This window comes from Symphalangus syndactylus, chromosome 2 (assembly GCF_028878055.3).
Source record: "Symphalangus syndactylus isolate Jambi chromosome 2, NHGRI_mSymSyn1-v2.1_pri, whole genome shotgun sequence".
NCBI classification, from domain to species: Eukaryota; Metazoa; Chordata; class Mammalia; order Primates; family Hylobatidae; genus Symphalangus; species Symphalangus syndactylus.
In genome coordinates, this window is record NC_072424.2 from 101,300,780 (window position 1) to 101,324,775 (window position 23,996).

Consider the following 23,996-nt stretch of genomic DNA (forward strand, 5'->3'; position numbering starts at 1 on the left):
CTAATTTTTGTATTTTTAGTAGAGACGGGGTTTCACCATGTTGGCCAGGCTGGTCTTGAACTCCTGACCTCAGGTGATCCACCCGCCTCGGCCTCCCAAAGTGCTGGGATTAAATTTCTTCATGGTCAATTCACATGCAAAAAAATGGCTCTCCCATTTGAATTAATAATGTCTTCCCCAGAGCTTCCATTTTTCTGAATTTTTATTAAAGTATACATTTCATTCTTTATTATATATCTTGAAATATAGATAGTTTGCTCTATCTGTCTTCCCTACCAGACAGACAGTGCTTAGGGGTAGGAATTCTATTACTATTTTTGTATCACCATTGTGTCTAGCACAATGCTTTTTTCATAGAAAACACAGGATAAATGTATACTGGATTAGCAATTTTGATGAAGGAGAGAGTAAATATTCCACTATACTCAGATCATATGTATAATATAGTGATATAGAGACTGCATATGTAAATATGTGTTTAGAAATAAACTTGTCTAAACCTGTTAAACTTGCCAACATTTTTTTGTTTATACTAATTTGTATGAAATTGTTATATTTGCTTACTCTAAATGACAGCTATCTACTCCTTGTAAGTTATAGTTGATTTAACCTTAACTTTATAGTATGGAATTATACATGTGTGAAATTCAGATTTATTTTTAATGCCATTATAATTTATAAGTGGGCAATGATTATTTTCTAAGGGGTAGAACCACATATATAGCCAACTCATTATAATCATTGACTTTAAGTATAAAAATAATAAAATATTTTCTACCGATTTTAGACACTTTTCAATTGCATTCACGCTGGAAATAGATAACTTTGCCTCATAGTAGAAAAAAATGAGTGCGAACTAAACAATGATGTGACTATAATAAAGAAAATTTCATGAAACTAAAGCAACACCCAACTTCTATTTACTTTTAAGTTGAGTACATATATTCTTCAATTTTGTGCCAAAATATTTTTCCTGATTTTTCCCTAAAATAATTTAAGTGACGAAATTTATTAAGGAATGAAAAAACCAAAAAGTATTGCCATGGATATTCAAATCGCCCAGTTTTATTTAGGAAGGCATTTTATTCATGACTTTTGTCAAGTGGAAAACTAAATGGCCTAATCAAAAAAAATGATATCAGCATATTTGATTCAGTCTTGGAATTGGCATGATCCATTAGCTACTGCATCAGATTTAGAATGTCTGATGCCAAAGTATTAAATAGAATAGTATCCCTCAATAAACATACTACACATATTGGGAGTTAGAAAATTACACATTTTCTCTCTCATTCCATAAAGAGCTGCAAACTGCTTAACTTCTCTCTGCTTCAGTTTCTTTGCATTTAAAAAAAAAAAGAATCGCCACTATAGCTGCCTCTTCCTCTATGGAAGCTGTGGAGATAAGTAACACTGAGCAAAATAACTTTGAATTCTGCAAAATAAGTCTGTAAACATTTCTAATATTATATCTGCATAATCTGCATGTCTAGAGCTCTTGGAGTTTCCCTAGAACTTACCCAAAGTTTAATGTACAGCAGGAATTACTATTTCATTATTATTTTACATTTGAAAAATCTAAGTATCAAAAAGCCATTTATCAAAGATGGTGCAACTAAATGAGTCAGGAGTAGAAAGAGTAGACTCAGAATGACTAACCCAACTTCTAATCGTAGTAAATTGCACACTTATTAATATTAACCTAAAAAGATGATACAAAAAATGTATTTTAAGACACATAAGGGCAGATATAAATATACATGAAACATGTGAAAGTGATAAAATGTCTTCCTGAAAATGACCAAGGCAGCAATAACCTCTCCCACATCATCAAACACACAGACATCTGAAGGTCACACTGACATCCACATCAATTAGACAGCCTGGCCCAAACTTGGCTCACCTCACTCAACTTCTCTTTTCATCATTGTTTTCTTCTTCTTCTTCTACCCTGTCTCCGTTATTTTTAATGAACTACAGAAATAGGCTAATTTTCTCAGTGGATATGGGGTCCTACATACGTATCAAGGTAGACATTAAAGGTCTACTCTTCCTCGGGAGGAATCCCTGAAGTGTTCTAACCAATGGCTGCCTTTCAGCAAGCAGTATGCAACAGAGCAAGAAACATGCTGTGTTCTATGCAAGTGCCTCCAGAAATCACAGCTCTTCAAAGGGAGAGTCTACTTTAACTGGTCGCACCTTTCAAAGATACTTTATAATTTTTTCTATCTTTAATGTCACATAGAAGGCTTATGACTTTTTAATCTTACTTTGTTTTACCAGAAACCACCTATTATATAAAGAACACTTTCTATTAATTTCTTATAACATAATACATACACATATAAAATAAAAATAAAAAGTATATACTGTATACAAACATGTATACACATATACACATACATATACATGTTGTAAACAGACACATATATACATATGCATACATAGATACATACATATACATGTTTTAAACAGACACATACATACTTATGCATACATATATATACACACACATATATGTATGTTTGTGTGTGTATGTGTATGTATGTGTGTGTACCTCCCCCAGAAGAATGATGTAAATATTTAAATGGAAAGTATTTATGGCAAGCAGACTCAAGATGGCCCCCAGTGATTCCCAACTTGTGGCATTCATATCCTTGTGCAATCGTCTTCCCTTCAATATGGGTTGCCCCAGGAATTTGCAGCTAACCCATAGTACCTAGTAAAGGTGATTGAATATGACTTCCATGATTAGTCTAGATAAGATTGTAATTTCTGTCTTCCTGTTTCTCTCTCATTAGGTTTAATGAAGCCAGCTGTCATGTTCATGAGACTCATGTGTCAAGGAACTGAAGATGGTCTGTAGCCAACAGCCAGCCAGGAACAGATTGGCTAGTAGTCATTGAGGAACTGAATCTCACCAACAACCACATAGTGAACTTGCAAATGGTGCTTCCTCAGTTGAACCTTCAGATGAGACTGAAGTCCTAGTTAACACTTTGTTTGCCACCTTGTAAGACTGTGAAACAGAGGCCTGAGCTAAGCCATGCCCAGATTCTTGATCCACAGAAACTGTGAGATAATAAATGTGCATTGATTTAAGCCTCAGATTTTGTGGTAATGCTTTACAAAGCAATAAGTAACTAATGCAGCATTCAACAAATTTTTTGAAAAAAAAATAAAGATGCTTGAAGACCTGTATTTAATTATTTTTGTGAAGAATACTCAATTTATACTGACTGCACCTGGGTTTTTAGTCTTAACCCAGTCATACACTAGTTTTATGACCTGGCAAAAATTTTTTTCTCTCTCTCTAGAGGTCACTTTTTTCATCTGTTAAATGAGGTAATTAATTTAGATGATCTTTAAAATGTCCACTAGATTTCATACATCTATCACATATGATTTCATCTATATGTAATGAAAATAAATTATGTATATACAAAATTTATTTTCATTTGCATTTATGAAACAGGAGAAACAAAATAAAATTACATTTATTTATTTTAATTTAATCTTGAAAGTAAATTCATGTTATCTTCTAAAAATGTTTCAATTTACAATTCATCCATATTAACTTTAATAAAATGATATTTGGTTATCTAATGGAAGATTTATTGAAAATATATCTGCTTCAAATATCTCATTATTTTACATTTAGTAGATAAACTAAATCTTAAAAATGCTTCTAAGTTTTACCTAAATGGGTAGGTTCTTAAAAATACCGAATTGAAGCTTGTAGCTGATTGCCTAACGTGTATATTTTAAAAGATAAGGAAGAAATTTAAATGTAGGGAATAAGATTAAATTACCAAATAAAATCCATTTTTTCTAGTAATTGGCAGATAAATTTAATACAGAAAAACTTTGTTATTCAATATGCCAAAATATCAAATATTAAAATGATATACTAATAAATATATTTGGCATATTATTATGGTAATTTCAGTTCTCAAACCTTTAAAGTAAAAATATTGATCAAGATTTATGCATGACCACTTTTTTTTTTATTTAGACAGTCTCACTCTTTTGCCCAGGCCAGAGTGCAGTGGCACAATCTCAGCTCACTGCAACCTCTGCCTCCAGGTTTCAAGGTATTCTCCTGTCTCAGCCTTCTGAGTAGCTGGGATTACAAGTGTGTGCCACCACACCTGGCTACTTTTTAAATTTTTACTAGAGACAGGATTTCACCATGTTGGCCAGGCTGGTTTTGAATTCCTGACCTCAAGTGATTCACCGGCCTCGGCCTCCCAAAGTGCTGGGATTACAGAGGTGAGCCACTGTGCCCAGCCAATTATTTCCTTTTGATACAAGAAAATCATTTACGGTGCAGAAGTTGTCTATTTGTCTATTTTTGCTTTGGTTACCTATGCTTTTGAGGTCTTACTCAAGAAATCTTTGCCCACACCAATGTCCTAAAGCATTTCCCCAATGTTTTCTTCAAGTAGTTTCATAGTTTCAGGTCTTACATTTAAGTCTTTAATTCAGTTTGATTTGATTTTTGTATATGGTGAGAGACAGAGGTCTAGTTTCATTCTTCTGCATATCCAGTTTTCCTAGTACAATTTATTGAAGAGACTGTCCTTTCCTCAATATATGTTATTGGTGCTCAGTAGCAAAATAGAATGACTATAGTTAACAATAATTTATTGTATATTTTAAAATAACTAGAGAGTGAATTTGGAATGTTCCCAATGTAAAGAAATAATAAATTTTTGAGGTGATGGACATCCCAATTACCCTGATTTGATCATTATATATTGTATGCTTGTATCAAAACATCACATGTACCCCATAAATATGTACAACTACTATGTACCTATAAATGTTGAAAATAAATAATTTTTTAAAAAGAAAATTCTGAATTTGAGATTCTAAAATCAAATTCAAGTTATAATACTGGTCAAAAATTGTGAACCAAATATGTTATTTTAGTTTTTTTATTGCTGTGGTAACAAATTACAACAAACTTAGCCACTTAAAATAACACCCATTTATTATCTTCCAGTTTTTATGATTCCAAAGTGTTGGCTCAGCATGGCTCTACTGAATTCTCTGCTTAGGGCCCACAAGGCTGAAATCAAATTGTCACCTAGGCTTTGTTTTTTACTAGAGGCTAGAGGAAGGAATTGGCTTTAATGCTTGTTCAACATGGAGGCAGAGTTCATTTTCTTCTCACGTTTTCAAGCCAGCCAATGGGCAAAACTACTCATACTTCAAATCTCTTTGTTCTCTGCTGAATCTCTCTACATTTAAAGACTCATGGTATTACGTCGAGCCCACCTGGATAATCCAGGGTAACCTCCCTATTTTAGAACAACCTTCACTGCCTCTGAAATTTTTTTTTTTGCCATGTAATATGACATAGCCATAGGGATGACACCAAGGGGTGAATGAGGGTTCTGGGGCTCAGAATTCTGTCTACCACATATGATGAAGCTCTTCATTTTCCTCTCACATTTTGAGATTCTCTATTAAGTGTTCAGTTTAATTATTCTTTTAGATATTAAATTTTAAATGTAAGACCAAATTAACTTTTTAATATAAATAAAATGATAAAAGTTTACAAATATCCAACTATCTGTTACCCAAAAATTAATCTTTCAAAGTAAAAGGAATTTAGTTATGGAAATAATAAATTGAAAAGTTACCTTTTGCCACTGTCTTTGTTTCTGGTTTTTCTTTTTTCTCAATTTTTTCCTTGTGAGTTGCTTAAACAGAAAATTTTACATTAGTACACATTTTTAACAGATTTCAAAACCAAGCTTTCTTTTGACCTCAGGTTCATAAGTGCTAAAACCTAATCTGTAATATTTTGAAAATTTATGACATTAATAAGACTAATTCAGAAGTAAAGAGTTACCAGTGTAATAACAGTTGTATTGAATTCAACGTTAAAGTCTAGGCATTAAGACTTAGCAAGCCTGTTGAAAATCAGATCTACTCTTTCTCAAGTCATTATTTCAAATAGGTAAAGCTTTCAGGGAAGACAAACTGAAAGGGAAAATTTTCTATAAGAATTTGTCAAAAAATATGTCATGTTTATTTTTAAATTTGAATTATATTAAATTGTGTTGTTTGGTAGTTTCCCAAATCATCATACATTTTTCAATATTTACATACCATTTCTTCAAGAATAACAATGGTAATTAAATAAACTACAAAAATTAAGTAGTAAAATTTGAGATTGAATTGGGCAGTTGATAAAGTGTATGTATTGAATTGCTAGAGGAAAAAATTAGTTCCACATATTTCCATTTCTCCAGCTTATAACAAGAATAGTAATAATGTACATCAGCTTTACTTACATCATTAAGAAATGCTTAAAATATGTATTTAAAAATCTATTATTTTTAAATACAATTAATAAATAGTGTCCTCCAGAATCTTGGAGAGATGATTTAAGCCTCAGAAAGCCTAATGTTCAGTTGAAGAGCAAGTGTCCCTAACAGATGCAGAGCTGCTGAGAGACCAGGTGCCTCCTCCTCTAGAGTTTCAGCCTCTCCACCACTCAGGCCTGCCCACAGGCACCTCCACTACCACTTGGGATTATGGGTAATAGATTACACAATGTTAACAAAAGGAGCATTATGCTAGGCTAAGCAAGGCACTATTCACACAAGGTCACAGGACTACATTATAACATATCTCCTAAAAAGCAAACATCCTTTAATTGGCATAAGGTAAATAAAAAAGCACTTACAATGCAGCATTTTATTTCTGCTTTTCAATTTGAATACATTTTTTTCTGCAGCACTTATAATTTAAGGGCAAAAATTCCTACCTTTTTTTTTTTAACAGAAAACATTTAGCTACTGTAAAGTTTGAAAAAAAATCACAAGAAATAGCAGATTATTTCATTAAGTCAGAATACACAGAGCCTAGTGCTAATAATTCTGCTTAACCCAATATCAGACAAGAAATGGTCACCTATTTCTAGAACAGAGAAAGGAGATGGCTGTATTGAAGTTCATGGAAATTGAACATGAAGAAAATAAGATAAGAAAATAACAAAATAAACATGAAGAAAATGACAACTATTTAATTGAAATTTTCTTTTTTTTTCTGTAGGTTATTGGGGTCCAGGTGGTATTTGTTACATAAGTAAGTTTTTTAGTGGTGATTTGTGAGATTTTGGTATTTTCAAGTGTAAATATACCATAAAAAATATTGAAGCATGTTTCAGCTGATCTGATTCCTAAATGTCATAACGTGTTCTACCTAACTGGAGTGTTTAACAAAAAACTTCAGCAGACTATGCATACTCTGGATGCATAAATCAGCTGAAATCTGGCCCAGCTATCCTAGACACAATCCACCCTAAAACAATGGCAAAAATTAAGTTAGAATCTTACTTCATATCATACACTGAGATGGATTTTAGAGGAATTAAAGTTAAATTTAAAATACGAAACAATCTTTTTCAGATGGGTGCTGTGGCTCACACCTGTAATCCCATCACTTTGGGAGGCTGAGATGAGCAGATCTCTTGAGGTCAGGAGTTTGAGACCAGCCTGGCCAACATGGCAAAACCCCATCTCTACTAAAAATACAAAAATTAGCTGGGTGTGGTGGCACATGTCTGTAGTTCTCATGCTGAGGCATGAGAATCTCTTGAGCCCCGGAGGCAGAGGTTGCAGTGAGCCAAGATTGCACCACTGCACTCCGGTCTGGGTGGCAGACTGAGACTCTGTCTCAAAACAAACAAAAACAAAAACAATCTTTTTTAAACTTGAGGAAAATATTGGTGGCTATTGAATTAATTTTTGAATGAAGATTCAAAGCCAGAAACACCACAAGAAAATGTCAGCATATCTAACCACCTAAAAATTTAAGAATCTAAACATATGCACACATGCATATATACATACATGAACTCACACATGTCCGTTCACAAAGACAGAAAGCATAATATTAACTGTAAAACAAACTTGGAAAAATATTTGAAAATAAGTTATAGACGAAGGGGTATACATACCCAAAACACACACACACACACACACACACACACACACATATATCATTAGGAGAAATGGGCAGTGAGTGTGAACAGTTACACATGATATATACATTGCTAAAAACCATATTTGAATCTTTCAACTTATAAATAGTAAGCAGTTAAAAATACTTTGCAGAGACATGGATGAAGCTGGAAGCCATCATTCTCAGCAAACTAACACAGGAACAGAAAACCAAACACTGCATGTTCTCACTTATAAGTGGGAGTGAACAATGAGAACACATGGACTCGGGGGTAACATCACACACTGGGGCTTGTCAGGGGGTTGGGGGCAAGGGGAGGGAGAGCATTAGGACGAATACCTAATGCATGCAGGGCTTAAAACTTAGATGACAGGTTGATAGGTGCAGCAAACCACCATGGCACATGGGTACGTATGTAACAAACCTGGACATGTATTCCAGAACTTAAAGTAAAATTTAAAAAGAAGAAAGAAAAACCAAGAAAACATGACACCTTCAAAGGAACACAATAACACGCCAGTAATAGGCCTCCAAAAAGGGAAATCTATGAAATGCCTTTCAAAATAATAATCTTAAGGAAACTCAAAGAGAAAAAAAGAGAACACAAATAAAAAATACGAAGGAAGGAGAAAAATAATTCATTATCTGAATGTGAAATTCAGTAAAGAGATAGATATCATAAGACCCAAACAGAAATCCTAGAAATGAAGAACTTAATGAATAAAATAAAAAAAAATTAACTTTAACAATTAACTAGATTATCAGGAAAAAATACCGTGGAAGAACATTCTCATTTAAACACTATGCAGCTTTTTAAAGAGAATGAAGACAATATTTAGTGATATGAAAAGATTTCAGGATATATTGTTAAATTGTAAAAGTCAGATTATAGGACATACTAGATTTTGTGTAAAAATAGGGAGGAAATTAACATGTACTATCTGGAAAACACATAATAAAGCTCTGGAAAGATGCATGTAAAATTCACATGAGTGGTTTACTGTATGTGAGTTTGACATGAAATGGGAAACAGTAGGCTGGGAGCAAGGTGAGAGGAAGGTTTTCACAAAGTATCTTTATGTGTTGAGCAATTAGATCTTATTATCTATTCTACATAAATAAAAAACAATTAGAAATTAAAGCAATCTAATAGATAATCAAAATATGCAGGTTACAATAATGAGATCTACTTTCTTACCTATCAAACTGACAAGTATTTTTGATATAATATCCTCATTGCTGGCTAAGGCAGTCTCAAAACTGCCAGAGGAAAAACTGACACAACATTTCTGGAAAGTTACCACTTTCCGGTTCAACAGTTCTTAACAGTCTTAAGTATTTTATTTCTCTCAATCCAGAAATTCCTTTTTTCAGATTCTATTCTGAGAAAATAATCCTAATTTAATTTGTAAAACTGCGTGGTCATCTAAAATCTGAATGTAAAGAGTAGGAAGTCAATGCGAAAGGACTCAGTGTGTTAAAACAGTAATAAAAATAACTTCATACCTTTCTTTTCAGGTTTTTCTTTTTCTCTTACTTTTTCTTTTTCTTTTTGTTTGTGTGTAACTGAAAAGAAACAGATAAATAGTTTTCATTTAAATAACAGGAATAAATGAGGACATGTTTGCATGGCAGTTTTTGATGTCAAAATTTATCTTCTATTTTTAGAAATCTTCCTTTAACTGGATTCAGATTTTATGTAGTTAGAGGTTTAAACGTCAAGATAATTATAGATTTATTTCTTATTTCTATTTTTATTTCATATCCAAGCACAAACTAGTACCCAAACCAAGTCTGATTGCAAAGATAAGAATACCCCCATCAGCTTTTCCAAATCTTTAATTGAAATAATAGGAAAATGTTAAAAAATTATCATGCCATATGCCAAAGGAGCCCGGCTTTGATATTGGATGAATGCTTGAAATATGAGGATGAAAATATAGAGATATAATTTTCTGATCTTGAAGCAAAGAACAATCAACCTAAATAGTATGTGTTAATATTCTACAGAAACATTCTACACTAAATGTTTTAAAAAATATACTGGAATAAGACTATAAAATACCAAATCTTTTCAACAAAAATAAAATTTAATTTAATATGAGCAGTGATCTCACCAATTATTACAACAGGACTAAAATTTAAGTCATAATCTTACCCCATACCTTAGTCATAATTCTTACTCATTATCCATGCTAGAAACATGAGACTCATCCCAAGTTGTCTTTCTCTTTTATTTTTCCTTTTCATTCATTCACCACACTCTTTCAGTCATGCCTTTTTAATATTCCTCTTCCTCATTTTCTTTCATCTAAAATTATTTTCTCTATCATTTATTTATACAAGAATATAGAAAGAACACCTGCTATGTGCTAAAGACTCTCCTCAACAAGATAGAGTTCATTCCTGTCACCATGATGTCAATAAGCTAATGATTAGTGGATGCTAAACAAATAATTACAAAGGTGGGTAACGGCAGGGAGTCAAATTGCTATAAAGAAAATATGCAAGGTGGAATGTTGATGTATGAAATGACCTAATCTAATCTGTTTGTTAGGGGAAGAGCCCTTGGCAGAAATGACATTAAAGAGTATGAGAAATGAGAAGAAATTAACCTAGTAAGAGATTAGGAGGGAAAAGGGGAAGAGACCAATTTCCAGTTCAGAAGTTGAAGCAGGATGTCTCTTTTGGGCATATTATTATATCTATCATAATATTTTAATATCCTGACTTCTCTTTTGAACCTTTAGATTTTAGATTTCTATGTCTCATGTTAACCTTTCTAACATGAAAATTCGATATCATTCACTCCTCTGTTACAAATATTAGTGCCTTCTCGCTGCTTAGTATGATATCTGTCACATAGTGGGTGCTATATCAAAATAAAAATATTTTACTGCTCTAGTGATCTGACATTTGCTTACCAACTCCATGTTTACCAACCCAATGTCATCTAAAAGAATTTCTCCTTGAACTTTATATTCTCATTATAACTAAATGCTAGTAGCTCCACAAGTACACCACGTGCCCTCATGATGCCTTTATGTCTCTGCCTGTATGTGTCTTCCACCTAGAAATACCACACCCACATTCATTCGTTTTCCTTTCCCTATTCCATGCACTCTTTCATCTTGGTTCAAATGCCTCCTTCTCTGTAACATTTTCTTTGATCTCTGCTTATTCCATTCACCAATTGCACCATGTACGTAATTATATTTCAGCAATTCAATAATAATATTGATATTGTTAATATCACTACTCAGTAAATGAAATCCTTAGGGGCTACATCATATTTATTTATTTATTTATTTTTACATTTCCAGGTCATCACAAGGTCTCAGTCACATAGTGGACTCCATAATATTTTTGAATAAGGGAAATTCTAAAATATTCTAAGAGCTAGTTTTATTGTCTAGTTAAATTCTATTTATGGATGATGTGATAGAGCTATAATAGACACTGCTTGCTTCCAATTATGTGAAACTTTTGACAATTTATTGAAATTTCTCAAATAATTAAAACCTAATGAGAAAAAGGAGAAAAAAACTCACCTTAAAACATTCAGATATTATTTTTTTCCACATCTAATGGTTCTTTTAGTTGTTAATTAGCTACTCAGTTCAATATAAGTAGCTCACAAAATAAGGTGAGAAAATCACTATTCATACTGACCACAAATGATTTATTTTGGTTCCTTTGAATTTCTCTTAATTAAGCAGAAAACCAAGAGAAAATCTTGGCAAAAACAAAGCGTTTTTTAAAGTTTCTCTGGGGGGGAACTAAGTTTGTGTGAGATAAGCTGTGCTTTCAGAGCCCTGATTGGAAAGACCCGCAGGGGAACACCTAATCTGTGTCTCTGTCTCTGTAAGGAATGAGGACTCACCCACCTTGGACAGCTGGTTGTCCATTCCACTAAAGGATTTTCAGATTGACGTGTGCACAGGCATAAACGGGAGAATTAACACAAAATCAAAAGAGCAAAGGGACTGAATTTGGACTCAAATTAGCATATTAATGCCTCATTCCTCTTACCCTAGGGAGAAATCTAATTCCTCCCAGTTGAAGCGTTGATTTACAGACCCTGTACTGTATGCTAGCATTTTATTATCCCCCTCAGAAATGGCATCACAACACTTCTTAGTGAAGCAGCTGGACCCTTGGGCCCTAGGGTGCTATTCATAATGGCAGACGGCCACTGAAGCTTCTTGGACAGAAACTTCAAACTTTGGCAAGACTGTGCTCAAATACCAAATTTTGAAATGACTTTCAACACAGCAATGCAACAGTCAGCAACTGCCTTGGTAATCACTCTAAAATAAAAATCACCTGATAGGGCAGCTGCATTCGCTCGGGCGTCTCTGCTTAGCGCCCACAACCAGGAGTTTTCATATGGAAGAAGAGTACCTCCTTGTCACCAGCCCTATTTGGCAAGTTATATCTTAGCCAGGACAGTTTTTAGCTCAGGACAGAATAAGCTTCTTGCACCTGCTAGAGTTTAATTTGTTTGTCATCCTTATTTACAAGAAACAAAAGTCCCATCGGTATGCTGATAATTAAAAACCAATGGAATCCACCAGTTGGAATGACCTTGATGTCTGGCATCTGAGTTGGCATGGGCCTGCTGTTCCTGCCCTTGCCCAGACTCTGACCTTTCCCTGACCAGAACATTCAGCTCAACTGGACCCAAGCACATCTCTCACCCTCCCATCTGGCCCCTTTCCAGCCCTCCCCAAGCTGTGCTCTGTGTTTTTGTTTTTGACCCTGGCAGTCACCAGACAGACTATGTCTTTTTCTCAAGTATATCAGAGCTCATAATCTGCCTGACCCTGTGTTTTTTGTTTTTTTTTCAAAACAGGGAAAATACTCCCTTGGGGTCAAATCATGGGAGCCAGGTTATCAGAGTTCTTTACTTAATCATCCTGTTCTTAGGTTGAAAATCAAAAATTGTAATGCCAAAATTTGTAAAGTACTGATTTGTATAGGCTACTACATTCTTCAATTGATGGTTAGCAAATCAATTTAACCAAACTCTAGAACACACTTGACTTTAGACTACTGCATAGGACTAATCTTGAGTACCCAACAACAACAACAAAAAAAATCAGATGGATAATCAGGTAAGCATTACACCTTTTCATTATTAACAGAAAAAATCTTTGAGGAGCATCATTACCTGTAATAAATTTTACTGATTTTTCTTTTAACTAATTCCTCTCATTTTCACATTTCTTGTGCTTTTTTGTTAGGTATTAGGTATTAGTGCTAAAATACTCTATAGACTTTAAGTAGGTGAACATTTCAAACCGCTTCATAAAATTCATATATATTTATATTTTAATTTGTAATGTTTTATGAAAGAGCATGATACACATTCATCTTAAACCCTTAAAAAAAAATTCTGTTTCAGCCACCATTAAACAATAAGGCCAGATCTCTTGGTTAGTGTGTATGTCTTTGTGTGTGCGTTTCTTTTTTATTTTTGGTAGCTAATTTGTAGAAGTTCAGTTCCATGGTAAGGCAAGATGATCTCTATGCTTTTTAAGAGACAATCATGAACTTAATAGAAATGCAATATTGAGTTAAAAATCTTCTTAAATATTATATTATCCATTTTTCCTAAAGGAAGAATTTATTATTTTAACTTTAATATAAGCATGCAATGTGGGAGCTGATAGGAATATAAGAAGTAACTACCCTGAACTTCTTTGTCCATGGATAAGAAAATATGCTCATAAGAGTCCGTGACAGACCGGGAAAAGAATGTAGTTATCTAATTGCTAAACCAGTACTCTTCCTTCAAAACTATGCTGCCATGTCTGTCCCAGGTTCTGTGCAGACTGTAAACTTGTTTTCATGAGCCAAAATGTGCTGATCAAATTCTCCAAGCACTTTATCTGTGATCTACCTTCCAACAGTGCACATACTTCTTTTTCATAATAAAAGTACTTTCATTTACCTATTAAAGTGAAGATTAGGCAAATTATCCAAAGTTGTAAAGCTAATCTGATACTTATGCATTAAATCACAAAAGATATTTTATAATTCTAAAATATTAGGTTTATTTTCAAATTCAATTTAAATGTATGGACAATTTCCCCTTCTCCTGGGGCTACATAGCCATAGTAAGAACCGTAATTGCTTTCTCATAAGTGAACATTCACTATGGACACTGTGATGCATAGCTTTGTGCAAACTCTTCTGGTTTCCTTGTCCAGGTTTATTTTTCATGATTGCCAGAGAGGGAAAGAAAATATATTTTGTACTTTAAGGAGTTAGTTAAGTGCAGCTAAGAGAAGACAAAAGTAAAAGTTTATACAGTACAGGATGACTAAATGAATTTGTGGGCTTTAAGAGCATTTTTATAAAGGGCTTCAGGATATTTAAATACATTTTAATGTATTTGATTACGTTTTGACTTTTGAGCCTCACCATCAGCTAAATCCCTTGTCAGCCTATGATTCCAGTCCTGCAATTGTTTCCCAAAAACTGAAGGAGTTCTAGACAAATCAGTGTTATTATTCTGCATCACCCTTTTTAAAAACATTCCTTTGATTTTTTTTGTGCATATGATATTGTTATGGGTTGAATTGTGTCTCCCCAAAAATATATGTTGAAGTCATTAGCCCCAGAGCCTAAGAATGTGACTTTATTTGGAAATAAGGTTTTTACAGAGACAATCCAAGTTTAAGTCATGAGGCTAGTCCCTAATCCAATATGACTGATGTCCTTATAAAAAGTGAAATTTGGGTCCAGAGAAGGATACGCACAGAGGGAATGTATATCCTGTGAAAAGACAGAGACACAGGGAGAGCATCATTTGAAGATGAAGGTAGGAATTGGAGAACTTCATCTACAAGGCCCCAAAGCTTGCCTGCAAAACTCCAGAGGTCGGGAGAGAGGCATGGAACAGATTCTTTGTCACAGCCCTGAGAAAAAACTCATCCTGTGGAAACCTTGACTTTGGACTTCTAGCCTCAATAAGGTAATATTAAGGCTAATGTTAATAATAATAGTAATAATTAGACTTCTGTTGCAGCCCTTGAACCAAGTTCCCACCTGGTTCCTTGAGGACTGACCTCAGCTTAGCTTTTGTGTCTTCCCTGTTAAGTTTCAGAGTCCACACCTGAACCAAAAACCACTAATTCCTCTGAGGTCCTTCCACAAAACTGCAGTCAGACTTACTCAACAACTGAGGTTGCCAAACCCCAAACTACGTCTCTCCTCGAGGACATCTCTGTGAAGTACTTACTACACAGTGGTATAATTGTGTATTTACTTTTTCAAATTTATCATTAACTAGATCTTATTCATCATGGAATTTGTAGTGCCCAGTATGGTGTTTGGCACAAAGTAGGTACTGTGAATAAGTGAATGTGTATTATTACCTAGTGGCTGTGACCACTTTTTCCATTTACACTATCTGCCTGCCAGAATACACCCTATTCCCGCTGTCTAGCCCACTCTGAAGCTGACCATATGCTGTCTCTCCAGTATACATTTCTGTTAAGTAAACTTCTCCATTTTTGAGGTCACTTTTTCACCCAACTACCTGACAATACAGGTGGATGTAGCAGAAACCTACTGCTCTGCCTGCCTACCAGGCCATCCTATTATCTAGGAGCCTTCTTGGAAAAAGTTCACATATTTAGTTATATGTACACCACTGGGTTCCTGTCTTTTCTGATTTGTTCTGTTCTACAAGTAAATTGACATGTTTATTAGTTAAATAGAAGCCGAAATCTTATCTAATATCACAAATAAAATTCACAATTGCAAAAAAATAAGGCAATAAATATACAATAAACAAACAACTACATGGGGGGGAAAGCTAGAGGAAAATTAGAAATACATTACTATTTTTCTCCAGATAATTGGATTGTGGGGGTGCGGTTCCTCTTTTTTTTTTTGCATTTTCCAAATCATCCATATTTATCTGTATTATTATAATTTTTGTTGTTTCAGTGTGGGTGTTTTCAGATCACATATTACAGAAAGTTTTTGTTTTACTATGAAATTGTTTGTTGCCATTAACCACACAAATTTGACTTAAATTACAATGGCTTAATTAAAGCTAAATGGAAAGTTGTCTGTAGGAATGTCAAATGCAAAGTTGTCTGTAGGAATCCAGTAGAGATTAACAAAATAGAAGAATACTTCATTCACAAATTAAATCATTATTTCAACATTTATTGAGTGTGTTCGGTACTCTGTTAGATGTTAGAATGATTTTTAATTTGATATAAGCATACAAATTCAGAGCTGGTGAAAACCTGAGAGACTATGAGCCCGTATCCCTTTATTCATGGATAATGAAACAGTCATAAAAGGGAGTGGCAAGGCTGACCTAGAACATACATGAAGACAAACATAGCTCCCTCTCTCAGTTAGTTAGATCGACATACACCACAATTAAAATATGTTGTCAAAGTGCTTGGAAGAGCAAAAGCTGGGGTGGAACAGCATGGACAAAGTGCCTAAATGCCCCCAGTGAAGAACAGCAGTGGGGACTTCTTAAAGGAACTGACACTCCATATGAGAATCAAAGAAATAAGCAGGCTTTTGCCGAGGGACTACACAGGAAGGGCCTGATGGCTGGAGAGAAGAGAGCATACAAAAGAAGTGCACAGTTATGAGACCGTGACAATGCCTGCTCGGGGACTACTCAACAGCTCAGACTGCCTGCAGTACAGGGGGCATCAGTGGGGTCTGGAGTGCTAAGGGTGGCAGGGAGGAGGAGGTTGTATCTGTGGGAAAGCTTGGTAAGGAGGTAGCAGAACAGGGAAGACATGATAAACTACAAAGCTGGAACACTGTAGGGGTAGCAGTGATCATATGAGGAAGGTTTTATATGCCAGGTTAGAAAATGTCACTTTTATCTCTTAGCACTGGGGCACCAACAAATGGATTTAAGCCCATAAGTGACTGGATTAGCATGGACCTGAGGGGTTAATGCTGGGAAATCAGTTAAGAAGTGACTGTCACAATTTAATTGAGAGATGATTGTGGAGAAGATAGCAGTTGGAGAAGACAGAAAGTAGACTAAATTATAGTAAAGAGGAGCTAAGTAGGGTTGAGCTCTAGTGTTGAAAGAGACCAAGAGGTCTATGGCAGGGACAAGCTTTGGCATTGAAAGAGAACAAGAAGTCTATGGCAGGAACTAAAATTCAAATGCCTTCATAGATGAGGCAGGTAAATTAACATGTACCCCAGTGGTGAAAGAGGGAGTGGTGGAGACTGTCGTAAACAGAGGGTGCAGGCCCCACTTAAAGACATCCAGTTGCTAAAACACTGACTGGTCAAAAGAAACTACTGTGGGATATACTTGAACTCTAAGCCATGAGTTCAACAGACAGTGATTCTAATCCTGGCTACTCATTTGAATCATTAGGGCAGCTAGGCTCAAACCCTGGCATTACTTCTCAAACATTAATGGCCCCAGGATGGAGTAGGCACATGGATATATATTTTTAAAAGCTATCCTGGTGATCTAAACTGCAGTCAGGGTTGAGTACCACCCCTGGCAACAATGGCTCCTAGATGTTTAGCATGAATAATTTGGGTGGACAGTGATGTCAGTTATTAGGACAAAGAATACAGACAGGTGAAGACATTTTCTGCAACAGATGTTAATATGGGCTTGAATACATTAGATGAAAGAAGTCTGTTAGTTACCTGTGTAATGTCAGGTGGGAATTTGATAAGAAGGCTCAGAGACTTTATATTCTATACCTTCAGGCTTTTCAAATATCAAAATTAATTAACCACATGGGCTCCTAAATTAGTTGATGGCTTAAATAAAATGCTAAGGTATTATCCAATTAAAAAAATACTCAGGATATTCACGACATTCTTAAGATTTTATTTAGGACATGTGCACATTAAAGATGCATTTTAATGAGGAATTTATATCTTAAGGGAGTGATGGCACTACATTGACCATACACAAACCGTGTCCTATTGTCAATGTGACTAAGCTCTTTACATATAGTAAGAAAAGCAAAACAAAAACAAAACAAAATTTTAATACCACCAAAAAACAAAAGAACTCAACTTGCTGCCTAAGCAAAAAGCAAAAATAGTAGTTATTCTGACTTGTTCTGATCTCTCAAATAATGAAATTTTGAAATTTCAGAAATTTTCATAAACCTGAGTTCCATAAGCATAGTAACTTTACATCTTACTTTTGCTATGCTGATATCTGAAGATATACAAAAGTCTTTGTGATAATGCTATTTTTCTATCATGAACTGTAAACTTGGTAATATTTGCCATTTTGTGGTTTCTATCTTTAAATACTTTTATCTTTAAATAAAATATCCATGTTTATTCACAAACATGGAAAATTGCTTAATATCAGTAACCATTAGAGAAATGCAACTCACAACCACATTGAGATATCATCTTACACCAATCAGAATGGTTACTATTAAAAAGTCAAAAACAACAGATGTCATGGATACATAAAATAGAGAACACTTATACACTGTTAGTGGAGATGTAAATTCATTCGACCTCTATGGAAAACAGTATGGGGATATCTCAAAGAACTAAAAATAAAACTACTATTTGACCCAGCAATGCCACTATGAGGTATCTGCTCAAAGGAAAAAAATCATTATATAAAAAAGACACCTGCACTCATATGTTCATCACAGCACTATTTGCAGTAGCAAAGTCATGGAACCAACATAAGTGTCCATCGGTGGCTGATTGGGTAAAGAAAATGTGGTATATATACACCATGGAATACTATTCAGTCATAAAAAAAGAATGGAATTATGTCCTCTGCAGCAACATGGATAGAGCAGGAGGCCATTATCCTAAGTGAACTAACTCAGAAATAGAAAATCAAATATTGCATGTTCTCACAATTGGTACACATGGACATAAAGACGGAAGTAACAGACACTAGGGATCTCAAAAAACGGGGAGATTGGAATGGGGACTGAGGCTTGAAAAATTACCTATTGAGTATTATGTTGAATATTTGGTGATGGACACACTAGAAGAGCTCAATCTCCATCATTATGCAACATACCCAAGTAACAAACATGCACATGTATCCCTTGAATCTAAAAGTTTTTTAAAAAAACTTGTAGTTTTGTATTTAATTATCAGTCCCTCTAAACTCTGACTGACTGTCATGCATGCTTGTCAAGACTTCTTTCTAAACGGGGCCTTTAAGTAATCCTTTGACTCCAGGATGCTGTTTAAGTAATTAGATCTGGTGATTTGAAGTTTATTTATTGAAAAGACAGTGGAATAGGCCAAATAATGGCCCTCCAAAGCATAACTATATCCTAGTCTCTGGAATCTGTGAATTTTACATATATATATGGACTTTGCAATGTGATTAAGTCAAGGATCTTGAGATGGTGAGATTATCTTGGATTATTCAGGTGGGCCCAGTTTGTGGTAATTTGTTACAGCAGCCACAGAAAACTAGTACACCTATGACAAGCCATCTGACATATCTACCAAGATAAGTACTGCCACATCTCATTTCTCAGTTGTGTTAAGACTGAAAATAGTAGAAAGGAGATTTAAAGGTGCATACAGTCTATGCATCTTTATATGGCGTCTACTTTACAGGTAAGCTATTAGAATTAGGTAAGCCCACATCAGGCTACATGGCACACAGACTGATGGGAAGGGAATAGAGACGGTATCTAGGAACCAATAGATACGTACGAACGCAAGCAGATCAGTGAGGTCAACCAGCAGGAAGCAAGGTTCTAAAACAGGGTTTCAGAGACAAATTCTAGATCCTATGCCTATGAGGAAATTCTGGTGCTATAGACTCAACAGGCACCAAAGAACAAAAAGAAGAAAGAAAATTGGATATAGGATATACTGGAAAAGCCACATGTTCTTATGTTAGAGTTAACAGGCAAAAATGTGGCTTTACAAATTACTAAACTTGACACAATGATTGAATCCAGGTAAACCTATGTATTCTTAGTTTAAATGGAATTCTATCTACCGTGTTAGATTGTTCTATGAAGATTAAGTGAAATATTAGACATAAAAAATTACATACAGTATTTCATCCATAGTAGATAAACACTCATACAATATTACATTTTTAAGAACGGAAACACAAATATAGAACTGACAAGGCAGTAGAAGTAGTTTAGTGTTGTTACAGGAACTTGGGATGACACATCTTATATTTGTTCAGCCTATGATCAGACAGATATCAAATGATACTAAAGATAGAGAAAAAAGGAATTCAGATAAGAAACCTGTAAGGGACTCTCACTTATCCAATTAGAGGTGGTTAAGATGATTAATTAATTAACTGATAGTTACTGTTTAAAGTTAGTCAATAATTATTTTAAAAATTTTACATGTACATTTCATAATTATTTAATCCTCATGACAACTCTATTATCCCCATTTTACAGATCAGGAAATAAAGGCAAAGAAAGATTAATTATCTTGCCCAAGGACACATAGCGAGAAGTTACCAAATTTGGATTCTAACCCAGATAATTTAATTAAAGATCTTTCTAGAAGTAGAAAAAGTTTATGGTAATATCACCCTTTATGAAAATCACACACCATGCTGTTAGTTTATTTATTAATTAGAATATCTGAGTATTTACCATGGGTAAAGGAAATGTTCTTTAATAATCATGACTTGGACCTTTTATTTATGACAAATAACATTCTTTCTAATTCTTTGCAGCTAGTCTGTATGTATCTTTTTATTTAAAACATCTGTGGGCAGAGTTATTTATGATTACAAAGGAAACTCAGACTGTTGACTGCTAGAGAAGACTGGTTAACATTTCTTATCATTCAACATGTGGACCTACATCTGACCATGGGTATCCATTGTTGGATATAGCTTTAAATATGATTGCATGCTGCAAGATCATTTTGACCTATAAAAACTTTAATTTGAAACCATCACCCTAATGTGGAATCAGCGTTCTTGGAGGTAACTTGTACTAGAGCACTCTTCTTGGTACTCACAACTACTCCACTGTGGTTAACTCATTCTGCCTGTTCCCAAGGGGCCATTTATATGAGTCACAATTTAGTTAATGATATTTGGTAACCCAAAAAATGTTAAATTATGGTTGGAAGTTTTTTCTAAGCAAATGTAATGTTCCACTATATTACTATATAAATTCAATACAAGATCACATACAATATTCTGTTTATATTTATAAAATAAAATAAATTTCTACCTCTTCTATGGGAAAAAATCCAAGGTTAATTTAGTTCAAGGTAAACCTTAACTAACATGTCAGAGCTTGTGTCCTAAAACCATAGTAAGTATTCATTGCCTGGTTATCATTTAAAAGGCATATTCTTTAGCTCCATAAAGTGCTGCATTCTTCCCTGAGGAAAATATCAAACAAAATAAACAGAGGGACAAAGTAGAAATAAAAGTTAGCTTGATATGATAAAGTAAAATTATTTAATGTGGATGCCTATAAAAGTACCTAATTTCTTAAGAAAAAGAGTCAGAATTGAAACTCATTATTTGACACTATAAAGTCAATTAGTTAGCATATTAATATAGAATTGTTTTAGGAATATATATCCTGTGGGATTACATATTCTGTGTGATTTTTTTTTTTGTATCCCACTTGATGGGTCAGTTATAGAGGTGTAGACTCCCAAGGCTCTCCCAATGAGTTCCATGCTTCTAAAACCTTTTAGAATATCATATTGTCCCTTGAAGGGACAATAAAGAAATAGAATGTGATCTAGCTTCCACCATAACGAAAATCTTTGGTCTCCCCACAAAACACACCAGCTTGAGCATAGTGAATCTTTTTAGACTCAGATATTTATTGACTCCTTTATAGTCATCACAGACTACTACTATCTTTCAAATACTGTATCTTTTCTTCTAAGGGTTCAAAATGCTTTGATAATAACTTAAATTCCTAACCATCCATCACATACAACCATAACTGACATGGAACATGGCATACAGAAAACAGTATTTATCTACATACAAGAGCAGTTATAAAACAAAACATTTATTTTCACTGAGCTATTTGAGAATAAAGAGCAGGCATTAGTCTACCCCATTTACAGATAGGAAACTAAGCAATAAAGTGAAATCTTTTGTTCATATTCACACAGAAAAACTGTGGAAAAAAATAAGCTATCTCTGATTTCCAGCTCAGTGTGGAACAACTGAAGCTCTACTTTCACTTTCTTGAGAAATAGTTACTTTTACAAAACATATTTGGTGTACTCAAGAAATATATTCAGGTTAATAATCTCCAGCTCGGTCTTTGAGAAATTTATTTTAAACTTCAGCCAAATTCACTGACTTAATTATGGAAGACTTGCTAGTTTAATAAACCCACTCTACAGCCCACTGCTCAAAGTCTTTGACATCAGAATTCTAACATAGCCAGGTCCAAAATGCAAATGGTGCCATCTGCATTACTACCTCCACTCCGGCAGCACTGTTATTAAATTAATAGCACAGTCTGCAAGAAAAAAAAACAGCAGGGACCCAAATGGTGTGGAACCAGTTGAGTTTCTGTTTAACCTTCAGCAGATAGAAACACAGAGCCAGTTCAGTCATGGTTCGCTTAGTCAGTCCGTACTCAAGAGCTGTGTCCAACTTCTATGACCAAAGGAATTAAGAACCAAAAAAAAAGGAAAGAGAAGAGTAAGGAGACATTAGTTTCCTAAGTACAAATATAAATAGGTTTCAACTGAGTGAGCTTCAATGTTCTGATTGTTGAAGAATTGGCTGACCAATCTAGAATGAATTCAAACATTAGGATTAAAGACATAATATCTGTAGAATGATTTGAGCCCTTCACAAAAAGAAAGTACATGAAGTATATTTTAAAAACAACAGCAACAACATGGCATTGTATTAATATAAATTCACGTGCTAGTATAATTTAATTGGTACTTTTATTATTTGAAAATTTACTATGTGCAACTGTGGCATTTACTACAGATACTTTTGCATTAGCTGGTTTATGACATAGTAAATACTGGATAAAATTCCATTTTTATCTCAGAAACAAATTATCTCATTTTCTGTCTGCATTATACAAATATAGTTATTATGAGATCTTTATTTTTGCTCTGGCTCATTCAAAATCATGTGCAACTGACCATTGGGAAAACCTGGGCATGCTTAGAAGAATTTATTTTTGAATGTCTTGCTTCCTACTAGTTTCTTTAAAGTTTTATGACTATCTCCGTCACCCACAGAAAAGTTATGCTTATAAGATGAGCAAGACAATGCTGGCCTTTCTTAATTTGCTTCTGCTGCAAGATTGCCGTTACTGGATTCAGTTCAGTTGAAAGTGATATTAATCATCATGTTGTCATTGTCCATCTACCTCTTGAGGCTGTGCAGGAGAGCCTTGGGGCTTTCTTACATGACCTCTGCCATGAGATCATATAATGACTCTGCATTTCTACACCAAAGATTGTAAAGATATTGCATGACAGAAGGAATTCAGGTTAAAAAAAATAAACTCTGACTTGTTACAGTAACTTCTTAAAAGAAAAATAAATTATTTCCTCAGTAAGTCAATATGGATGTGAGCTACTCTCTTAGTAATTATAAATAATTTAAAAATTATTACACATTTTGAAGTTACTTTGATTCCAATTATTAAACATTATTTGTTATTTATACATTTATAACTGAAATTAACTGAGGAGTAAATGTACTTATTTAATATCAAAAATATTACAAAAAACACTAAACATGAAAATGTTTCTTTCTCCCATATGAATACACAAAAATGTATATCTAAATGAAGAATAAACATAAAATTAAATGTTTACCTTTAGTTTGTATTTTCCTTTCAGGTTTCTCTTGTTTTTCAGTCTTATCTTTGTGTATTTCTAAGAAAAAATAGAATTTATAATTTTAAAACTCTGAAAATGTATAAAATTTAAGCCATAGCTATGACCTAAACTTTATAAACCTACCACAAAGTTTAAATTATTATACAGTCACTAACAAGTTTATCGGAGTCTAAAAGAGTCTTTGTAACATATTG

At 34.1% G+C, this 23,996-nt stretch overlaps 1 protein-coding gene across 5 annotated transcripts in view; it reads right to left on the reverse strand.

Moving 5' to 3' along the window:
* The window catches only part of TRDN (triadin), a 407,513-nt gene that overhangs the window by 276,244 nt on the left and 107,273 nt on the right, over nt 1–23,996 (reverse strand). For 4 of the 5 annotated variants that reach the window (XM_063621032.1, XM_055263048.2, XM_055263039.2 and 1 more), the window contains exons 5-7: nt 23,779–23,838; nt 9,490–9,549; nt 5,652–5,711 (exon numbers count right to left, since the gene is read on the reverse strand). In XM_063621032.1, the coding sequence (XP_063477102.1) occupies nt 5,652–5,711; nt 9,490–9,549; nt 23,779–23,838 (180 nt within the window). Of the gene's footprint in view, nt 1–5,651; nt 5,712–9,489; nt 9,550–21,965; nt 22,589–23,778; nt 23,839–23,996 lie in introns of those variants that run through there. The other variant, XM_055263057.2, reaches the window with a different exon arrangement.